The 19,749-nt window shown below is 41.1% G+C and overlaps 1 protein-coding gene across 2 annotated transcripts in view; it reads left to right on the top strand.

Moving 5' to 3' along the window:
• Positions 1-8,167: 8,167 nt before the first annotated feature.
• LAMA1 (laminin subunit alpha 1) overlaps positions 8,168-19,749 on the top strand; it is a 211,348-nt gene continuing 199,766 nt past the window's right edge. Inside the window, exon 1 of one of the 2 annotated variants that reach the window (XM_074987420.1) lies at positions 8,168-8,382. In XM_074987420.1, the coding sequence (XP_074843521.1) occupies positions 8,313-8,382 (70 nt within the window). In that variant the 5' untranslated portion in view covers positions 8,168-8,312. The remainder of the gene's footprint in view (positions 8,383-19,749) is intronic. The other variant, XM_074987418.1, reaches the window with a different exon arrangement.

The raw sequence follows: 19,749 nt of genomic DNA, 5'->3' as shown, positions 1-19,749 counted from the left end.
ATAATCTAGTTGTGACTATTTCAGTAAAATAGGTACAGTTATTATTCTGAAAAGGATTCCGAAGTGCTCTTTTAATGTCACAGTTTAATAGTGCCATCTAATGGCCATTTAAAACAACTTCAGAATTAAATGCACAGAGTAAACAGAAATTATATGTTTAATAAGGTTTCCAGAGTGGATGGAAATAGAGTATGGGACCTCACAAGTGAAGCTAAATAAAATAGTCTATGATAGTATAAGAATAACAAACCACAACAGACATTTCACAGCCGTCTTAACTACTATAATGAGAAAATTAAAACTTTGAATTTCAGCTAAAAATTATAAGTCATATGTTATTGGTACACCTCAATCGCTACGGTGTAACTGTTCTACACTTTCTCTCCTATATGGTCTTGTGTTTCTAGCTGTGCTTCATCCCAGTGCTGAACGCATTTCTGGTCAGCTAATTGAGCTATATGCATGATGGTATTTGCAATTGGAGTTTATAGACTATTTTGTAATTCTTCAAGATGAGACACCAGGGAAATGTACACAACGTAACAGTGGTTTCTGACCTTTTCACTAGTGCGGGTCCCCAATCACCCCCACAAACCATTCATGGATCCCCATCAAAGCCGATTCTATGCTATGTACTCTTTGTTAAATGAAAAAGGAAGCCACAACATAGATTTTTGGATAGCAATTAATAACATTCCTGGAAAATACTTAATTTAAAAATACCAATTGGTTGTAATTTTGCAACTTATTTAAAATTTATTTTCTATGATCATTTTTATTTATCATTTTTATTTTTTTTTCCCACAGACCCTCTGCAATACCTGGCTGGGAACCACTGCCACATAACTGCTATTTAGTAAGAACCATTGTATAAACCTGACATGACAACAGTTTCAATATTTTGGAAGTGACGAGTTAAAGATCAGTGTTCGTAGGTCTTTAATTAGCAAGTTACATTTTTAAAAGTTCCTGTGACAGTGTTTATATGTCTTCTCCCCACTGCTTCTTGCTGATATTTATAATAGTCTTTTAAGTAAGGGGAAACTTCCCTAATTGAGTATGCTGAAGAAACAGTGGAACTGATCATGTATGTAGTGTTCTCCGAAACACAAAGGACGTAATTGGAAAAAAAGATAACATTTTTTGTAACTACAGTAGCAACAGAGAACAAGAAGAAGTCTTGTGGCACCTTATAGACTAACAGATATTTTGGAGCATAAGCTTTCATGGGCAAAGATGCATCTGATGAAGCAGGTCTTTGCCCACAAAAGCTTATGCTCCAAAATATCTGTTAGTCTATAAGGTGCCACAAGACTTCTTGCTCTCGAAACTACAGACTAACACAGCTACCTCTCTGATACAGTAGCAACAGACTTTTTCAGGCACAAACAAGTGTGATTTTCCAAGTTCCTTTAACTGAAGTTCCCATATTCCAGATTAGGCCACTTCAGGTGCAACATGACAGAAGGAAAAGTGCCCAAGGGAAGTACAGCTGTGGTTTTTAGAGAGGGAAGAATTTTAATTGCTGCCTTGAGGTTGGCACCTATGGCTCCTCCATACCTAGAGGCAGGGGATTTTGTCAGAGCAAATCAGAAGATACACTCAGGAACTTTACCTAAGATAAAGTTTGCAGGAATTTCTACATGGTAAACAAACAGCTTGAAGTGCCTTTAGAGACAACTCACAAACACCTGAAAATGTTTTCACTTGTCTAACCACAGACATCTCCTGATAGAATCACTTGATAAACCCCAAATAGAAAACCCGCCTCTTGAGTTATCCTCTTAAACTGATTCTATTGTGTATCTTTCTGTCCAGAACAAGCCTCTAATTAACTATGTGGTTTACAATGGAACATTATCTTCATGAGTAAGTAAATCTATCTTATCAACCCATCCATCAGTTGTGTAATATTTGTTTTGACAACATTGTAAAGACAGGACTGTCTTTTCTTTATAACCAAATTAGGACTTAAGCAATTCCAGCTTCAAGCTGCAGCCCTTCATCTCCACCCCATTGAAAAATTCAATTTAATTTTGTAGTTAATTAATAGTTTCAAACTCAATTGATAAGCAGCTGTGTATCTATACACTTTGAGATTGATTGGCTACTGCCCTGTACCTTCTACATTTATTTACACCCATAAAAATTCAGTGTAAAATGGGACTAAAATTAGCTATAATTGGGGCTATGAGCCCCAATCCATGAAAATAGCAGTTTCACATGTTAGCAGGCGACAAAGGATTTTTGTATGAACTCAGGTTATTCAACTCCAATGTCAAATCAGTACCACTGTGTGGAGTAGAAACTTGGAGAACAACAAAGATGACTTTTTAAAAAATCCCAGACATTTATCAAGAACTGTCTCTGTAAAATCCTCTGGATCCACTGGCCACAGACTATCAACAACCAAGACCTGTCGTAACTGACTCACCAACTGTGTGTGGAAGAAGAAATTAGAAAGAGAAGATGGCGATGGATTGGACATACCCTCAGAAAAACAAGCCTTACGATGGAACCCCCAAGGAAAAAGGAAAAGACGACACCCATGAAATACCTTGTGTAGCGACCTGAAGGCAGAAACTAAAGCGAAGGGATACACCTGGTCAGAACTGGAAAAGATATCCCAGGACAGGGGATGCTGGCAAATGGTCATCAATGGCAAGAGTCTTACTACTACTACTGCTCTGTTTTTATACATCTTATTTTCCATGAAGGACACACCTGATTTTTTTTAACCATTTTGATAATTAGGCTACTCTTCAATGCAGTACTTAGTGAATATACCGACTGAAAATCTATGTTTAATTCATTATTCCTACAACATAAAATTGTAGTAATGCATGATAAAAATTAAAAGTAAAAAAAGGTCTAGAAAGCTTTCACTGAAGTTCCAGCACCAGCCCAATAGCAGTGAGGGCACTGAAGCTCTGCAGGATTAGCTGTCAGGGAAGGGGTCAGAGGTGATGTGCTCTTCCAGTGACCTGTGAGGAGGATGAAATCACACACACAGGCCTTGACTGAAACACAACAGTAACAAAAACTGAAAATCCAACAAGCCAGTTTTAGATGTCAATTTGTGGTTTAGTGAAGTGTGGTTTAGTTGCGTTGATCTGTTTTGCCTTTATATAACAGTGTTTTCTCCAGTATTGATTCTTTTCAACTTGTAATTTTTTCTAAGGACAATCTTTTTGTCTATCTGTTTTGATTCACAAAAGTTAGGATTAACATCTTCATTTTGTGCTAGATGTTAGGCTTGGAAGAATTCAATTTTTAAACATAATTTGAATGAATAGTACTGGTGTCTATATTTAAATTTATTTTTTTATTGATTTGAATATTCACATTTGTCCACACCATTCATATCATGTCCACACTTGTGCTCCTACAAAAATTCTTTCTGCTCAGGGGTGGGAAAAATTAGAGAGAACACTGAAGCCAATCCCTGAAACCAAAGATCTCTAACCATTCTCGTGTATCTTGGGCCTGGTCTACACTAGGTACCAAAGTTGTTTCCAGATACGCAAGTCTAGCCACACCATTAGTGCTGTTAGAGTTGATGTATCAGGATCGACTTTGTTCCATGGTGTAGATCATCATTCTTTGGGCTTGCACCAACATCCCTTACTCCACGTGGCAGCATGGAGTACCAGGATCGATGGATGAGTCCAGAGATATTGATTTTGCCATGTCTTCACGGATGTGGCAAAATCAAACTCTGTTGGATCAACTGTGGCATGTAGAACTCACAGTAAGTATAAACATACCCATGGATACCCAAGTCTCCACTTGACATAGGCTTTGTCTACGCTACACAGCTTTTAGTGACAAGGTTGTGTCAATGTGGCTGGGTCCTTAAAAGTCTAGTGGCGTGAACGCTGTTTGTCAGCACATTTCCAGACAAAACACTTCCACTCTAGGAAGAGGGTTCACATTGCCTATAGGAGAGCACTTCTGCTTACAAAGGAGCTATTCATACCATTACTTGCTGCAGCCCAAAACTTTTATATTTGGAGGCCGGGGGGGGGGGGAGGAGGGGGTGTTAAAGCACCAGTGAGCAGTGTTTTGTCATTCAACTGGCAGTGCACACAAAGCCCTAGTATATATTTTTCTTGTGGGGGTGGGGGCTTAGTTTTGAACTAAAACTAAAATGACATGACCAACCAACTCTGAGGTACCCAAATTAATTTTTCACATCCCACTTATTCTCTCTCTGTCTTTTCTCTCTAATGAAATTAGAAATGAGGGCATCCAAATCATTTTATAAACTGACTTCTAGGAGTGTTGAGTCGTATAATTTCATGTTTACTATATCTGATACAGTAGCACGCAAAGTATTAAATCATATTCTGGGCCCATTGTGCTTGGGACTGTATAAACATGTGCAAAGGCACAATCATTGCTGCAAAATGTTTATTTCCACTTTTTCATTCTCATGTACGGTGCTCTATTATTAAACATCTTACCAGCTTGACAGCATTCTATCCATCTCATATGACTAGTTTGCCAAAAAGTAAGACTTTCTGGGCTTTCATCCATGATAGCTAAGTCAGCTGATACACACTAGTAATGGAACTACATTGATTTAACCAATGTAGGATATGGCTCAAAATTATACCTATTTTAAAATTGATGAAGGACCATAACTAAAGATTACATTTAAAAACGTAGCCCCAGAAGTAGAATCATTCTAATGAAGTGACTAATCAGTATGTGGTAATCTTAGCAATGAATGGTGGACAAAATATGATATAGAAAATGCTATATATTTAATCTAAGCAAAGCTAAATGTTTAAGGGGAATTTGATCTGGATCAGTCTACTATGGGGATGACTATAACAGACACTGAAAAATATAGATACACTCATTCAGTCTAGACTCTTCAGTTAACAGGTTTTTAGACAGCTGCTTATTTACAAGAAGTAATGGGTCTGATGGTTTTGTTCTGAGCTATGTCTCAATGTGCAGTATCTAGATTCCTCTGGAATGTTGTGATGGCCATTCAATTTAAAAAAAAGAAGTAATCTATTATAGCAATTTAACAGTCTTCAAGCTGCTGGAATTCTGAGGATTTTGTAAACCCATTTTATATACACTTTAAGGATTGTGAACTGGTTGGACATTATGTTGCAGATATGCTTCTCTTTCCATGATTAACATTTTGCCTTTTGTTCTTGGCCCCCAACTGGGGCTGATGACCCTGCACAATGGATTCTTTAGCCTGACTGCTATGATTTTTAGACATACAACATTTTTCTTCTGGAGATCTGTTGACTTTTCTTTCTACAGATGTTTTCCTTTCCTCTTTCATGTCTGCAGTGAAATGTAAGAAGCCCCTAGTGTTGGCAAATAACTGGTCTATTGAAATGGACAAATGTTGAACATTATTTACTCCTAGGTTTAAATGACCTTGATAACATTTTATAGCCGGCATAGGAATTTAGTTTTTTCCTCATATTCTGTCCTTCAACAGACTTTTTTTCTTATCGGTCTGCTTTGAATTTAACCATTGCCATTTATAGTCTCAAGTGCACTACATTGTGTAATAAGGAATGGCTTTATGTTATGTTTATGCTAATATTTTCCATTTTTTAAATCTTCTTCATTTACATTAGTCCAGATATATTTAATCCTTTTACAGTTCCTGCAGTTGACTTCACCTGTGGCCATATGATAAAACACTTTGGGAAGAAGGCTAAAGCCAGTTTGTTGGACATCATAACAAACTGTGGATAAAAAAGATACCTAATTGGTAGAATTTAGCAGTAATTGTTCTTCACCTTAAAAACTAGCAAGGGTCTCTCTTCCCCGGGCTGCCATCCATCTATGTCTTTAACCAGTCACCATACTAAGAAAATAAAAAGAATGGTACAATGAAGGTTTCTGTGGTGGCTTTTACAAGAAGGGAAAAATAAAATCTACCCAAATGACATACAGACCCTTGCACTTAATTATGGGCCAACAGGTGGCCTTCTGTCAGCCCATTATTGATGGGCCACCACAGTTTTTTTTAATCTCAGTGCAGCATTTCATAGAATTTGGTGTGATAAGCTCTTTAAACTCAGTGAGATGGGAATCCATGGTAAAATGTAACTTTGGATAAGAGATTTCCTGTAGTATAGGAAAATAATAGACTGAATGTTCCTGTTTTGAAGACAAGGTCACTCTGGAGGACATGCCTCAGGACCAAGCCTAAAGTGTCTTATTTTTCCTGCTAGGCTCCTCTGGACTGCTATGCTGCTTGAAATCATCTGTATACATGTATGTAGATGACATTGTGCTCTGTATCACTGGATGCACTGGAAAATGTAACTTAATGAAGACTTCAAAATTGTAGGTAGATGTGCAAAGGAACATACATTTCAGAATCAAGAAAAAAAATCAAACCAAACCAAACAACAACAAAAAACAAACAAACAAACAGATGAAATACCACAAAACACAGGAGATTTAAGCAGTCTGATGGAGAATATATTGCCTTTGAGAAGAATTCAGCACACCTTAGAGTGATCTTAGATACAGAACTAAGGTTCGGACCACAAGTCAGAAAAATGACGTAAGAAGTGCATACAAATGCTGAAGAATCACTTCTTAATTGGTGTCTACCTGAGAAATGTAATTTCCATTCTTTAAAACTGATTTTCACCACAATACCAAAGAGTCTTAGGATTTTCTTCCCATGCCATTTTAAATTTTTTACACTCTAACATTTTGACTCGAGCTGTTAAATAAAAGGTCACAGAATAGCCCACTTATGTGCAAAAGACATATTTATTCAAAGCCTTTCAATTTTTAAAAAATGGCTGAATTTCTCCACCTCCGCAGACAATGACTGAAAAATGACGAGTCAAAAATGTAACTTTTCATGTATTTACAAATTACTAGATCTTAGACTAGAACTGTTCTAATAACCCAACTGTACAGTTAGCACCTAACAAATTATTTTGTTAGTCTTTAAAATGCTACATGGCTGCTTTTTTGTTTTGTTAACTGTAAGCTGTTACTGTGCTCTCCATTTCTAATAAACATTAAACATAAGATTTAAATGTCACAGATTAAGAACATGGGAAAATATTAAATTATGAACACTTTAAAATCAGCAAAAGAAAGGTTCATAGTAAAACTTCTAAAATATTCTTTTGTCCTTTGAGTTACTTTGATCACCACATAAATGTTAGACATTATTATTAATAAAGGCATCTTTACATTTTGCGTTAATGTTGTTGAAAGAGTTTATGTAAATGTCCTATTGTTAATGACCTGTTGCATCTTAATGCTGAGCTGAATAGTTCTGTAGTTAAACCAGTGAGGTCCTAATTACTGATTTGACGTCTTAGCACAGAAAAACACATCTTGGGAAAAAAATAAGTTGTAACACCAAGGCACAAAAAGATACAGTGAGATCAGCTGCACTGTACTGTAAAGAAACAAAGTTATTTTGGTTTTGTATTTGGTTTTTTTTAAATGGAAAAAACCACTTCGAGTTCAGGATTGATCTTCATAGTGTATTTATTTTTCCTTCCATTGCCCAGTCTATTTTCAAAAATGGAAACAACCGGGTTTCCACCATTTCCTGCTTCCCTAGATTTCATTAACAGAAAGTCTTCTTCGAGAGCTATCTTTAATGACTCTTCTCTTAGTTTTATTCCTCTACTCCCAGTTAGGCACTGACTACATAGGATTCATCAGCAGTCACTTGTTGAATACCTGTGTAAAATGACTTTGATTTACTTTACAAGAGGATGCTGAGCACAAATGGCTGGAGGTTTCCGGGCCAGTTTTCACTGCAGCACTTTCCCCCCACCCAAGGACTCGGAATCCTCTTCCCACATGGAACTTCCACCCCCAGCCCCAGCTCCGCGTCCCTTGCTACCACAGCTACTGGCGGAGCAAACCAAAGAGAGGGGGTGCCCGGCGCAATGGGGTGTCTGAGACTTATTCAGAAGCAACACGGGGGGGTGGGGGCTGGGAATCACAAGTGACCTTGCCCATGACGCTCACGGAGCATGTCTCTTTTACAGCCCCCACCGCGGGCACGCCTGCTTCTATGGAGGCCAGGGCTCTGCGATCACCCCCTCCTCCACGGAGAGGTTTGTGCCGCACCCTCCGGCAGGGTCTGGTCATGGCAGGCTCCCGGGCTGCAGCGCGGAGCGAGGGAGAGATAAGCCGGGTGAGGAGCGAGGGGGAGGTGGGTTCCCGGGAGCCGGAGGGAAGCGCCTACAAGAAGTTGCGCTCCCGGACAAACCACGTGCCGCCTCCCCCCACCCCAGTCCACCTGAGGCACTGCCGGCTGCAGCCGGAGCCGGGAGAAGATGCGCTGCCCCTGCCCCTGGCTGCTGCTGGCGCCCCTGCTCTGGGCGGCAGGGGAGTGCCAGCTGCGAGGTGAGCGGTGCGGAAGGGGGCGCGTCGGTGCCGCCTCGCTTGGCGGCCGGCGGGGTGGGAGCTGCTGGCTTTTCTCTCGCGGGCTGCCCGGGCGCGGCGCGTCTGCACGCCGCCTGGAGGCTCCCCGCGGGCCGGCCGCTGGGGACCGAGCACTCTGGCTTCCCGCCGAGGCTGGGCTCTGCCCCGGCTCACCCCGAGCGCGTGGGGCTGGCGCTGTGGAGCGCGCGCGCGCTGCTGGGCCCCTAGCAGACCCCACGGGAGCGGGGTAGGGAACGTGGGTCAGCGACTCGCGTTTCCTCCTTGATGCCCCCGGTCGGGGGCTGGGGCGGGGGAGGGGGCTGGCTCGAAGTGCTCCCCATTGTGTATACGGGGTTCCCCGTTTGCGTCAGTGGTTCTCACCCCCCGCCCCGAAAAGTTATCCCAGCGCCCCTGCCTCGCTCTCCCCATTCCCCCGAGCTGTGTCCTCTTCGCCCCTTTGTCGCCATGCTCCATCCCGCCTCGCGCCCTGCGCATCCGAGCCCCCTGCAGCCCCGCCGGCTCTTGCAGCGCCTCGTCTGCCGGCCGGGGGCGGGTCCGCCCGCCGCTGCCCTGGCTGGGGTCGAGGGAGATGAACCGTAAAGTGAGAAGCGATCCCAGGGCACGATCCCCGGCGGGGGGACGCGCCCCTTGCTCGGCACGGGCCATCGTGGGTTCCCGGGGCACTTAAATCTTGGCAGCAGCGTCCCCCTCCCCCAACTCGGCCGTGCGGGCGGCGCTGGGAATGAAGGGGCAGCCCGGTTTGCATTGTCTCCTAGCAGAGGCAGCGCCAGCTCCTGTTCCTGCCCCACACTCTTGTCTCTGCTGAGTCAGGCCCTCGGCTCTGCGTGGGGCTCCGGGAGCCGCGGGGAGCCTGCCACCTCCCCAAATCGCCCTACGGGGCTTGGCTGCTCCCCCGCCTCCGCCAACTGGAAAGGAGACCGGGGTGTCTGCGCTGCACGTGATTCAGAGGGGGGCCGCTGGGAAGTCAGAGGCTGGGCTAGACATTGCTGCTACCGAATCACGGGGTAGCAGGGTTTTTTTTTTGGGGGGAGGCAGTACCCCATGGTGTTTCGGGGTCACTCATTTATTATTACATTTATACGGAGGCAGCTTGTCACTGTGGAATCTGGAAAAGGACACATGGGCATGTCTACACTCGAGAGTTTTGTCGACAAAACTCGCAGGGCATCTACCAATAAAATGCATTCTGTTGAGGGAAAATGTTGACAAAAAAGCTGTGTAGATGCTCTGGGGGGGCCTTTTGTCGACAGAGTGGGTCGAAAGATCAATCTGCTCTTATGTGTAGACGCGATCTGTTGACAGATGTTTTGTGAGAGCATCTGGGCTGCTTCTACACTCATCCCCGCACTTTGGGGGTGCAATGGTAATGAGGCAATTTGACACAGGCTAATGAGGTGCTAACATGCATAGTCATACCTCATTAGCATAATAACATCTGTGCAAATTTCAAAGTGCAGGCTTTGAATTGCAGGTTGACAGTGAAGATGGGGGCAGCTTCAAAATAAGCCCCCCACTTCAACATTCCCTTACTCCAATCTAGTTTTGTAGGAGTAAGGGAATGTCAAAGTGGGGGGCTTATTTTGAAGCTGTCCCCATCTACACTGTCAATCTGCAATTCAAAGTCTGCACTTCAAAATTCGCACGGCTGCCATTATGCTAATAAGGTGCTGAATATGCATGTTAGCGCCTCATTAGCCTGCTTAGAATTGCCTCATTGTGCAGAAGCAGGCCTCTTGTGACAGTAACTTCTGTAGACAGTAACAGAGAGGAAGCCGTGCTAGTCTATACACTATCAAAACAAAAAGCAGTCAAGTAGCACTTAAAAGACTAGCAAAATAGTTTATTAGGTGAGCTTTCGTGGGACAGACCCACTTCTTCAGATCATAGCCCGACCAGAACAGCATTGAGGCAGCCTTGTCTAGTGTTGCCCTCATGGGGGAAAGTGACCAAAGGACTTTCCTATTCCTGATTCTGTTACTATGCCTTCACCTCAGCAAGCCTTTAGCCTCCCACAAACTCATTCTGTCTTTTGTTGAGCCGAAGACCATGGATCTCTCCATGATCTATATCGGTTTCAACCCCCACTCCTACCAACCCCTTGGCCCTTACACAAAACTGCACTGGTTTTGCTGTTGGGTCATACCAGGGCTATTGTTTGAAAGGGATGTTGTTTCCTAGTGACTCCTGTTCAGTGCTTTGGTAGTCCATGGGAATTAGACAACTGCTATATAAAACCAGGTCTGAAGTTTTTTACATATGTAATCTGGAATAATTATTCAGCATTATACACTAAGGTTATTGGAGTCGATTGTTAGAGGTCTTTGTTTTTCTGATAACTTTCTCATATTCTCACTTTGTCTAAGATCAACATTGAAGAGCTTTTCCCCCTTAAAAAAAAAAAGGAAAGTCACAGAGCCACTATTATTTCTTGAGTTGTTCAGACTGTTTAATTGTAGACCAGATGCTCTTATCTGGGGCTTGATCCAGTTCCCAGTGAAATGAACATCAAAACTCTGATTTTAATGGTCAAGATTAAGCTTCTACTGAAGAAATTAATTAGAATGCTGGATACATGTAGGACTTAATTTTCTAAATTAAATAATTAAGTTGAAGTATTGTATTCAAGATAGACATTCACTTGCATCTGGAAGTTCACACATTGAAATAAATGCAAATGTGTTTATTACCGTGGATAGTACATTTAAAACTTCTTTTGCCCAAATAAGGCACGTAGGATTGGGCCCAAATATACGCTGTAAAATTTGGAATTCATATATGTGCAAGGGCATTGAGTAAATACTCCTGTAATTCTTTAGGTGAGCAATAAAAACAAATAAACAAAGGCAAGGCACAATTTGTAGCTGTATTATGAACATTTAGGTAGCATATTCAAGTGCATATTCATCAGGAAATTTAAATGCCCAAGTCTTTCAGTATTAATTTAAATTATATTATCATAATTTTAACAGCATAAACAATAATAAAAATATTACACTTTTACAGTTGAAAGAGGATTTTGTGAATGTGGGATCCCTAACTTTCACAGAGGGTCCAATGGCAATAATGACTATAAATTAATCCAGCAAACATTACAGTGAAACCTCAAAATGTGCAATTTCGAGTTGTGCTTAACTCGCTTTAACACAAATTAAGCACAACTCAAAATCTGGCTCCCCCCAGCCCTTGTTCAACCCCTCACGGCTTTGTGGCCCCGTGGCCGCATTGCTTTTCCATACAGGAGAGTTCCTGACCCCAGTTCAAGCCCCCCTCTTCCCCAGCCGCCCGCTCCCGGCCCTGATTCAAACTTCTCCATGTGGCTCCAGCTCAGTTCCTGTGTGCAGCTCCGGTTCCGACTCAACCCCCTGCATGCGGCTCTGGCTTACCCCCTCCCCCACAACCTGGCTCCAGCTCACCCCTCCCATGCAGCTCCGACTCAAATCCCCCCCCCGCCCATGGCTCTGGCTTACCCCCCTTGTGCAGCGGCAGCTGAACTCTACCCCCTGCCCCCCCGAAGCTCTAACCCACCCCAGATTTAACCCTCCTGTCTCCCCTCCCTCAGCCCCTACCCACTACCAGCCTCAGTCCTCCCCAACTGCCTTCCCACCCCAGGATTTACTTTTTGAAGAGGAGCTACAGTGCTCCTGCTGCTTCCCTGGCTGCAGAACATGTGTTCCTCTGGGGGAAAAAAGCCACCCCTCGATTTACATGTAATTTGAGTTATGCGAGGCTGCGTGGGAAGGGAGCCCTCACATAACTCAAGGGACTATTGTATTGATTATTTCAAGTAATGCTTTACACAGTAACCTGAAGTTTTCCTGGTGAAATGTATCCTCACTTTATATGAAAGATTATGCATGCTGTGAAATGTGATTGTAGCCAATCACCTCATCTTTTCAGTTTTCTTAGTGGTTCCTGCAATCTTTTCTTTCTTTCATTTGATTGTTTCTCCATTTCTTTTTCAAAGGTTAGGTCAATAAATTATTATTTCCATTAGCTTACATATTTCTTGCCTGCATATTGACATGAATGATACCATGGAAGTGGTGATGAGTATTGGAAAACAATAATCTTACGCAAGTTAGCACTGGGTAATTTATCTCATGATACTAATCCAAAATTTATGCGAGGAATGTGATGGAAATGGTTTTACACCTGGACTTCCTAATCTGGGAAGCCCTTTATCCAGGAATACCCATGGTTCTGACCCTGGCAGGGGGAGGAGGAAGTGGATCTGCACACTGCTGTTCTCCTTCCCTCAGAACTGGGGGAATGGCAGGGCAGCAACGCACTTGTCTGGAGGCTGTCTCTGTGGCCCACCCAGCCGGTCACACATACAGACATTCCCTGGCCTCTTCCGTCATGGTGGGGTTTGGTGCCTAGGAGTAGGCTGGGTGAACAGAGTCCATATGTGCACATGAGAGCTGGGTGTCAGGTAAGTACCCCACCCTCATCCACCTCATCTACTCTCCCTTACTCCCAGCCCCCACCCCAGCAACCTCCATGGCCTGAAAAATCCATAATCCAGCGTACCCTATTTCCCCCAGTGGCAAGATTAAAAAGGTTCAAGTGTATTCCTTTTGAAGTACGTCGCTTAAAACCTTGTTGGTTGCACAGCTGGAAGAGTTTGAAAGAGTACACAACAGCTGGCACTGAAGTCAGAAAACAAAAATGTGCTTGGAATGCCCATGAAAATACCATTGATAAAATTGTCTCTTCAGCATTTCCTGCTTTTCAGTACACATTTGAATGCTTCCTGCGTGCAAATCAGGAAACTATAGAATCCCATAGTTGTGTTAGTTTGTGAGAGGATGCTAGCTACTAGCTAGACTCTCCTGTATGGAAAAGCAACACAGCAATGCAGAAAATTTAAACAATTGAAACCTCTGTAAATGAATTTCCACTCAGATGTCTCCCTCTGTAATCTTGTGGTAAAATTCTTTTGTAGAAGAAAAAGGATACTTTTAAATCTGTTATTGAGTATCCAGAGAGGTTAAAGTGTTCATTTACAAATTTGACACTTTTAACTTGGTCCTTAACAGAGATCTTAGTTATCTTCTGCATTACCAGGGCAATTTCCCCATCTTTGATATTAGCAGGAATGGGCCCATTTGCTGGTCCCCCTAGTGACAGGTAACGGTTTTCCTTCTTCTTCTTTCCTTCCTCCCTGCTATATAAACCTTGGATTCTTTTTTTTTTTTTTACATGTTTCTCTGAGGAAGTTAGTTTTACCCATGAAAGCTCATTACCTAATAAATAAAATTGTGAGTCTTTAGGGTACTATGAAACGTCATTTTTTGTTAGGGTAAAAAATTGCATGTAACTAGTTTCTTAAAACATTAACCTTGTTGGCATGTTGTGTTTATTTTGCTTAGTAACTAATTTTGATTTGTCTTTGTCACCTGCGACCATTTAAATTCTATTTTTATATTTTCTACAATTTTTTTTGTTTATTAATAAACCTAGTGTAAAGAATTGGTACCTGGAGGTGGGAGGTAGTGTAGGGGCAGCCGCTGTGCATCTCTCTCTTTCTCCATTTACAAAGATCTGTGCCAAATGAGGGATGTCTCTGTGCTACATAGAACACACCTATAGCTGCATGGTTCTCCTTGTGCAGAACCAGGGCTACACATATTAGCCATATGCCTGTTTTCTATGATGGTGTCAATTTCCAACCTTCACAAAATTGTTACTCTGTGTTTTAAATTGTAATTAATAGAAACTGCCTATTGTAACCCTTTCAAAAAGTTTGCTTAACTTTCAAGATGTGCTGGACATTATGTTCCTAAATATTGCCTGGTGTGGATGAAAAAACATGTCATGTGAATGTAGGAATAGCTATGCTGCATCAAACTAGTAACCTTATTAGTCTAGTATTTTGTTTCCAGCAGTGATAAGTACCAGTTGTTTCACAAACATGTATAGGAAACCTTGTCTTCTGTGATGTTGGGCTTTTAGGGAAAACTTCTCACTGAATGCCAATAGTTGTCTTATGCATTCCAACAGGCAAAATTATCTTTTCCAATGTTTCTGTCTACTTTAATGTTCATTACTGTAACTCTAGATATGCTTTTATCAACATAATATAATAAACTTTTTAAAACCCTAAGTCAAAGTTAAAAGAACGTGTAAATTCCTTGACATTTGGAAAAGAAATTGAGCACTATGCTTCAGTTTACATGGAAAACATTTCAGAAAGCAGCAGCGGAAGCAAACTGTGACTACGAATAGTGAAATGATGAACTAAAAAGGTGCAATAAGTTGTGAACAGAATGAGTTAGCAGCCATCCCATGATAAAAATGAAAAGCTATATACAGTAGGGTCTCAATATTTGTGAGGGTTCTGCATTCAGAACCCTCGCAAATGTTGATTTTTCTTAAACGCGGAGGGTGCCTGGGGCCCTGGGGGACGCAGCAGCTGCCAGCGCTCTTGCTCAGGTCCCTGGCGGGAGCAGTGGCTGCCAGTGCTCCTGCCTGGGGCCCTGAGGGGAAGCGGCCACTTGGCTGCTAGCGAATAATTGAATTTGTGAACATTAAGTTTGCAAATTATGAGACCCTACTGTATCTTCTTACAACAAGAAGCAGTTGGGCAGATGCATTTGATGCACAGTCATCTACGATGGTCTGCAATGCTCAGTGCCCCTCATTACCACTGGTCTGGAAGCCTCAAGTATGAAGAAGAATGGAACCTTCTCGCATTATATGTATGTGCACCTGTGAGAATGTGGGCCACAACAGCCCATGTGTTGTGGTGTTGAGGGCGCTGCTCTTTCTTTGACAGGAAACAGTCAGGTGTAGAGAGCTTTTTAGTCATGCGTACTGTGCAAAATCCTCTTTACTTGTCTGGCTATGCCCAAAGAAGGAGAGAAGACATTTGATGTGGGTTTAATTAGGCCACAACTTCATTATTAAATGTCTGGTACTACCTGGCAAGTAATGTATGAAACCTCATGTTTTCCCCATAATTATCCAGGAGGGTTTTACCTTCTCCCCTTTTCTTTCCATCCAGACCTCTCTAACAAACTAATTGACAGGACCTTGCCATACCAGGTAGAGGGGGCAGGGTTCCCCCAGCTCCCTCTCTTTTTCCATCCAGGTCCCTCTAGCAAACCTCTACCCGTCCCTTGAAGGTGAGTTTAATGTAGGCTATACAAATGTGTGTGTGGGGGGGTCGTGGGTTGACGCCCTGTGGTACCAATCGTAGGGGTCCCCAAATGCCCCCATTCATCCTTTAATGAACACCTCTTTTTCAGTCCTTTTCCAAGCTATATATCTAGTCATGTATACTTTTCCTATGGAGTACCTGCACTGGATGTCAGTCTTACACTTGTTATTAAATGTCTTTTGTCACTAGAGAAATTTTCAGTATAACATTGGAACGAAACATATAACTAACTTCTAAGATGATAATCATCTTCTAAGATGATTAGTAAAATAGGAGTTGTAAAGTTGGATAGGACTTTTAAAGAAAAAAACCAAAAATATGCCTTACTTCATTCTTTGTGCTTTTCATACTTCTTTATATCTATTCTCTAGTAGCCACCATTCTATCCATTGCTGAGACATTGGGCTCTTCAAACAAGATGAAACAACGGATGAAAATCTATATTTTAAGGTGTACTTCCAGTTTATGCAGGCTATCCTCCAATTACTAAAGTCACTGCCATTTTCAGTGCATTAAAGAGCAGAGCTCTTCTGAAGCATATTGTGGGAAAGGTGAAAAAACCCCAACTGTCCCCATGCCAGTATACTGGTAAGGGAAAAAAGGGGACAGCTAGCATAATACCAATGCAGGTCTTGACCAAACGTGGTATTTTACCACCTAAAAAGGAGGGAGTGTAAATCCTACTTCAGCATTCGTCCATGTAAAAAGGAACACTGGGAGCACCAAGCTGCCCATTTTCAAGCCCTGTGGCCTCAGGTATGAGTCAGTGGCCATCCTACCCCTTTCTCAGCAGTTTTCATTTCTCCAGACCCAGAGCTAAGGACTGTTCCCTGCAGGACAGTCCTTTGCCTAGGTATCAGGTGGCATGATGTAGTGCTCTTTCACTGTGCATCCCTTAGGACAGTTGACTGCATGCAAATATGTATGACCCTTAGACTGATATTAAGCATCAGAAAAAGAGCACTGGTATGCAAATCTTAATGGCAAGTTTTTATCATTTAGATGTTCAGTTTAGGGGAAAGAATCCTGAGATACTTCAGCTATCTACAGTGACAAGAAACCAGATGCATTCCTGAATGAGAAACTTTCTAAAATAGAACATTAAGTGCAAGCCCTAATCAGCGAGTCCCTAAATATCAATTATTTCCCCTGTTGTTTCTTTTAAATTCTCCTGTTTTATTTTTTAAAAAAGCCAAAGCTAAAGAGCAATATGGTCTTTGTTCTGCCCACACATTACAAAGGTATATGAAGGAGAAAAATTTTGTGAATGCATTCTAAATAGACTGAAGATTAAGATAAAAAGCCACATCTGCCATAAATATTTTTTCCATGCCCTACAGGTTAAAAATGTGTCTCCTATAAATTATCAGCATATCTTGATTAGCTGTTGGTATTTACAGCACTTTCACACAAAGCAAGTATCCTCAGACAGATCCTCTCTTTTTTCTACATCTTTGCGTAAAGGTGGCTAAAGGGCTGAGGCATTCCATTTTAAGATGCCCTTCCCTGTGGAACAAAGAACTAAGTTAGAAACTTTGCAAGATGAGATTGCTTAGTTCTTTGACATAGAAGAGTATTCATTTGTTGAAAGAAACCTGTATGTAGATAGAAACCTGTGAAAACTCTCAAATTATGTGTGTTTGAGGTCCCTTTTGTGATCAACTTTCATTCAACTTTAGTATTACATCAGTCAGTGATTCTCTACTTTGTGATCTTTCCTGGAATACTAATACATGCAGCTATTGTAGACTGGGCACTGAATTTTTGCCTTCTGATTTACAGTTTTTTTTTTCAGTGGGACTATTCATAGTGTACTAGCCCATATGGTGAGGGACAATTAGATCTGTTGTAGTGTGAAATGGCTAGTGCTCCTGCTCCAGTAGTTACTTCTAGTGTTTTTTTTTAATTAAAGATTTTATTGATAAGCTCTTTGCTATTGCTTTGTTGAGAGAAAAAACACTGTAGTAAGTCCCCTTATATTCAAAGGCATCATGATTATTTATACCTTATTGTTAGGCTTTATGCATGTAAAATTTTACAGAGAAACCAGTAGATTTATTGTAAAGTTAAATTGATTATATTTAAAATTTTACAGGAAAACTAGAAATCAGGGTGGAGCATAGTTATGTTGAGATATAGTGCCATCAAAACATAAAACTTCAACCCCCTCTTTGCAAATAGATAGAGGTAGAAAATGTAGGGACCAACCCCTCTAAGTCTTTCTCAAGAGGCATTCCAAGTGTGTAAACTTGTTTTTGATTTGTGTGTGAATCTCTCGAGTTGTGGTTTTTATCACAGGAGAAGATCATCCATTTTTTTTTTTTTGGTTTTTTTTTTAATAGAATTTGCTGTAAAACCCTACTGGTTTAATCCCTGCTTGAGTCTATAAGGCTTTTCTCTCAGTGTGGCTGGCAGACTGTCCCTTCCACTTTTATGCCTGCAAGCCTTCACAGAATGGCAAAAGCCCCTAGGACAACAGCAGAGGGCACCTACTGAATTGAGGGAAAATGAGCATTCCCTAGAATTGATATTTCCCCTCCCCTTCTTATACTTTCTTCTTGTGAAGACGGTGATTGGAGTTTAGCCTTTAGTGTCTGCAGTGGTTTGAACAGCTTTTACTTAATAGGTTTTTTAATGGTTTACTATATAGTAGAGACCTTGTTAAGGACATTCCCTGACCAATTTCTTGTAAATTCAATTAAAACTTTGTGTTTGAAGATTGTTTTATGTATATAAAATGCATCTTTTTGTTGAGCTCTTTCATTTTTCTCTGAGACCGAGCCCTTCTTTTGATTCCCACATGAGAAATCAATGTAATTAAGCAACTGTCTCCTTAAAATGAAGACTTTATTTTCCCCTCAGTCCTGTCTTTGTTTTTACTGTTGGTGGTAAGTGACCTTGGAAACAGACACATATCCTCTGCATCCTGTCATATTTGTTTAAACCTTTCTTTGCTCACAATCTGCAGTGATTTAGGCTGGCTTGTTGGGAAGGAAAGGGAATGAGTAGAAAATGTCTCTGTGGCTGATGTACCCAGTTAATAAATTGAAAGGGCTTAATCTCAGAGGTTAAATTAAATTGTCTTCATCTGAAAAAGTTTTGAGGTGTCTGTGAATTTTTTATTTTATATAGGGGACTCAAGTCAGCACCTCGGCACTGTATTAATTTATAGTTTCAGATTCATCACTACATACGCTCCTTTTACTCCCTGTACAATTGCATTGGACTTACACCAGTGTAAAACTGGAGTAATTAAGAAATGAATTGGGCTTTTATTCTTCATATATAGAAATGACGTTTTTCCAGTATCCTGTCTCTTTAATGCTGATAAAATGGCAATGGTTTTAGGAATTGGAGGGTGTCCTGCCTAAACTAGTAGCACACCTTAAAAATACAATGTTGGAGTTTTTTACCAGCTGTTTCATTCAGTAGTTTCATTTTGTCTGAAGAAGTCTCAATGATATATGAATAAGTCTACCATTGTGCAGTGCCTCAGCAACTGATAGAATGGTGGCTATCAGAGAACAGATATAGTGAAGCTTGTAAAGCACAAAGAATGATGTATTGCGTATTTTGTTCCTTAGCTTAAAAAAGTCCTATCAGACCTTACTGTTCCTGTTTCACTACTCACCTTTGAAGATGCAACCAAATGACTTATACTGGAAATTTCACCAGCAAGAAAAGATATTTAATAATCATTTCACTTTAGAGTTACTTCCATAAAAACGTTAAGATGTCTTGTTTTTGAATAGTGGTTTACCTTTATAAGCCAAGTCAGACAGTGGGTGGAAATAATTCAGCTTTCCTGAAAAAGGAAAATTTTGGGTGAAGAATGTTTAAGTTTTGCCAAAGTAGTTTAGTTTGTTATTATGACACATTGGGAAAAATACGAGAGTGGTAATTTAAAATGAAATAAAGACAGATGATTAGTATAGAAGATCAGCACAGTTCAAAAGAGCTTTCATACTTCCGGTTGATCATTAACAAATGAGTAGTAGACTTAATGGGCAAAATCCTGACTTGAATGACCTCACTGGGGAAAACTCTCATTTACTTGATTGGGTCAGGAATTTACCCAAGGAACATAAATGCAGATAATATTAACATTAAAAGTTTTAATGTTCTCTTTAGAATTATATTTATACAGGTTTTTAGTTTATTTACAA

Source organism: Carettochelys insculpta, chromosome 2 (assembly GCF_033958435.1).
Source record: "Carettochelys insculpta isolate YL-2023 chromosome 2, ASM3395843v1, whole genome shotgun sequence".
In the NCBI taxonomy this organism is placed as follows: domain Eukaryota; kingdom Metazoa; phylum Chordata; order Testudines; family Carettochelyidae; genus Carettochelys; species Carettochelys insculpta.
The sequence above is the reverse complement of the archived record's forward strand: the minus strand, read 5'-3'. Positions and strand labels throughout refer to the sequence as shown.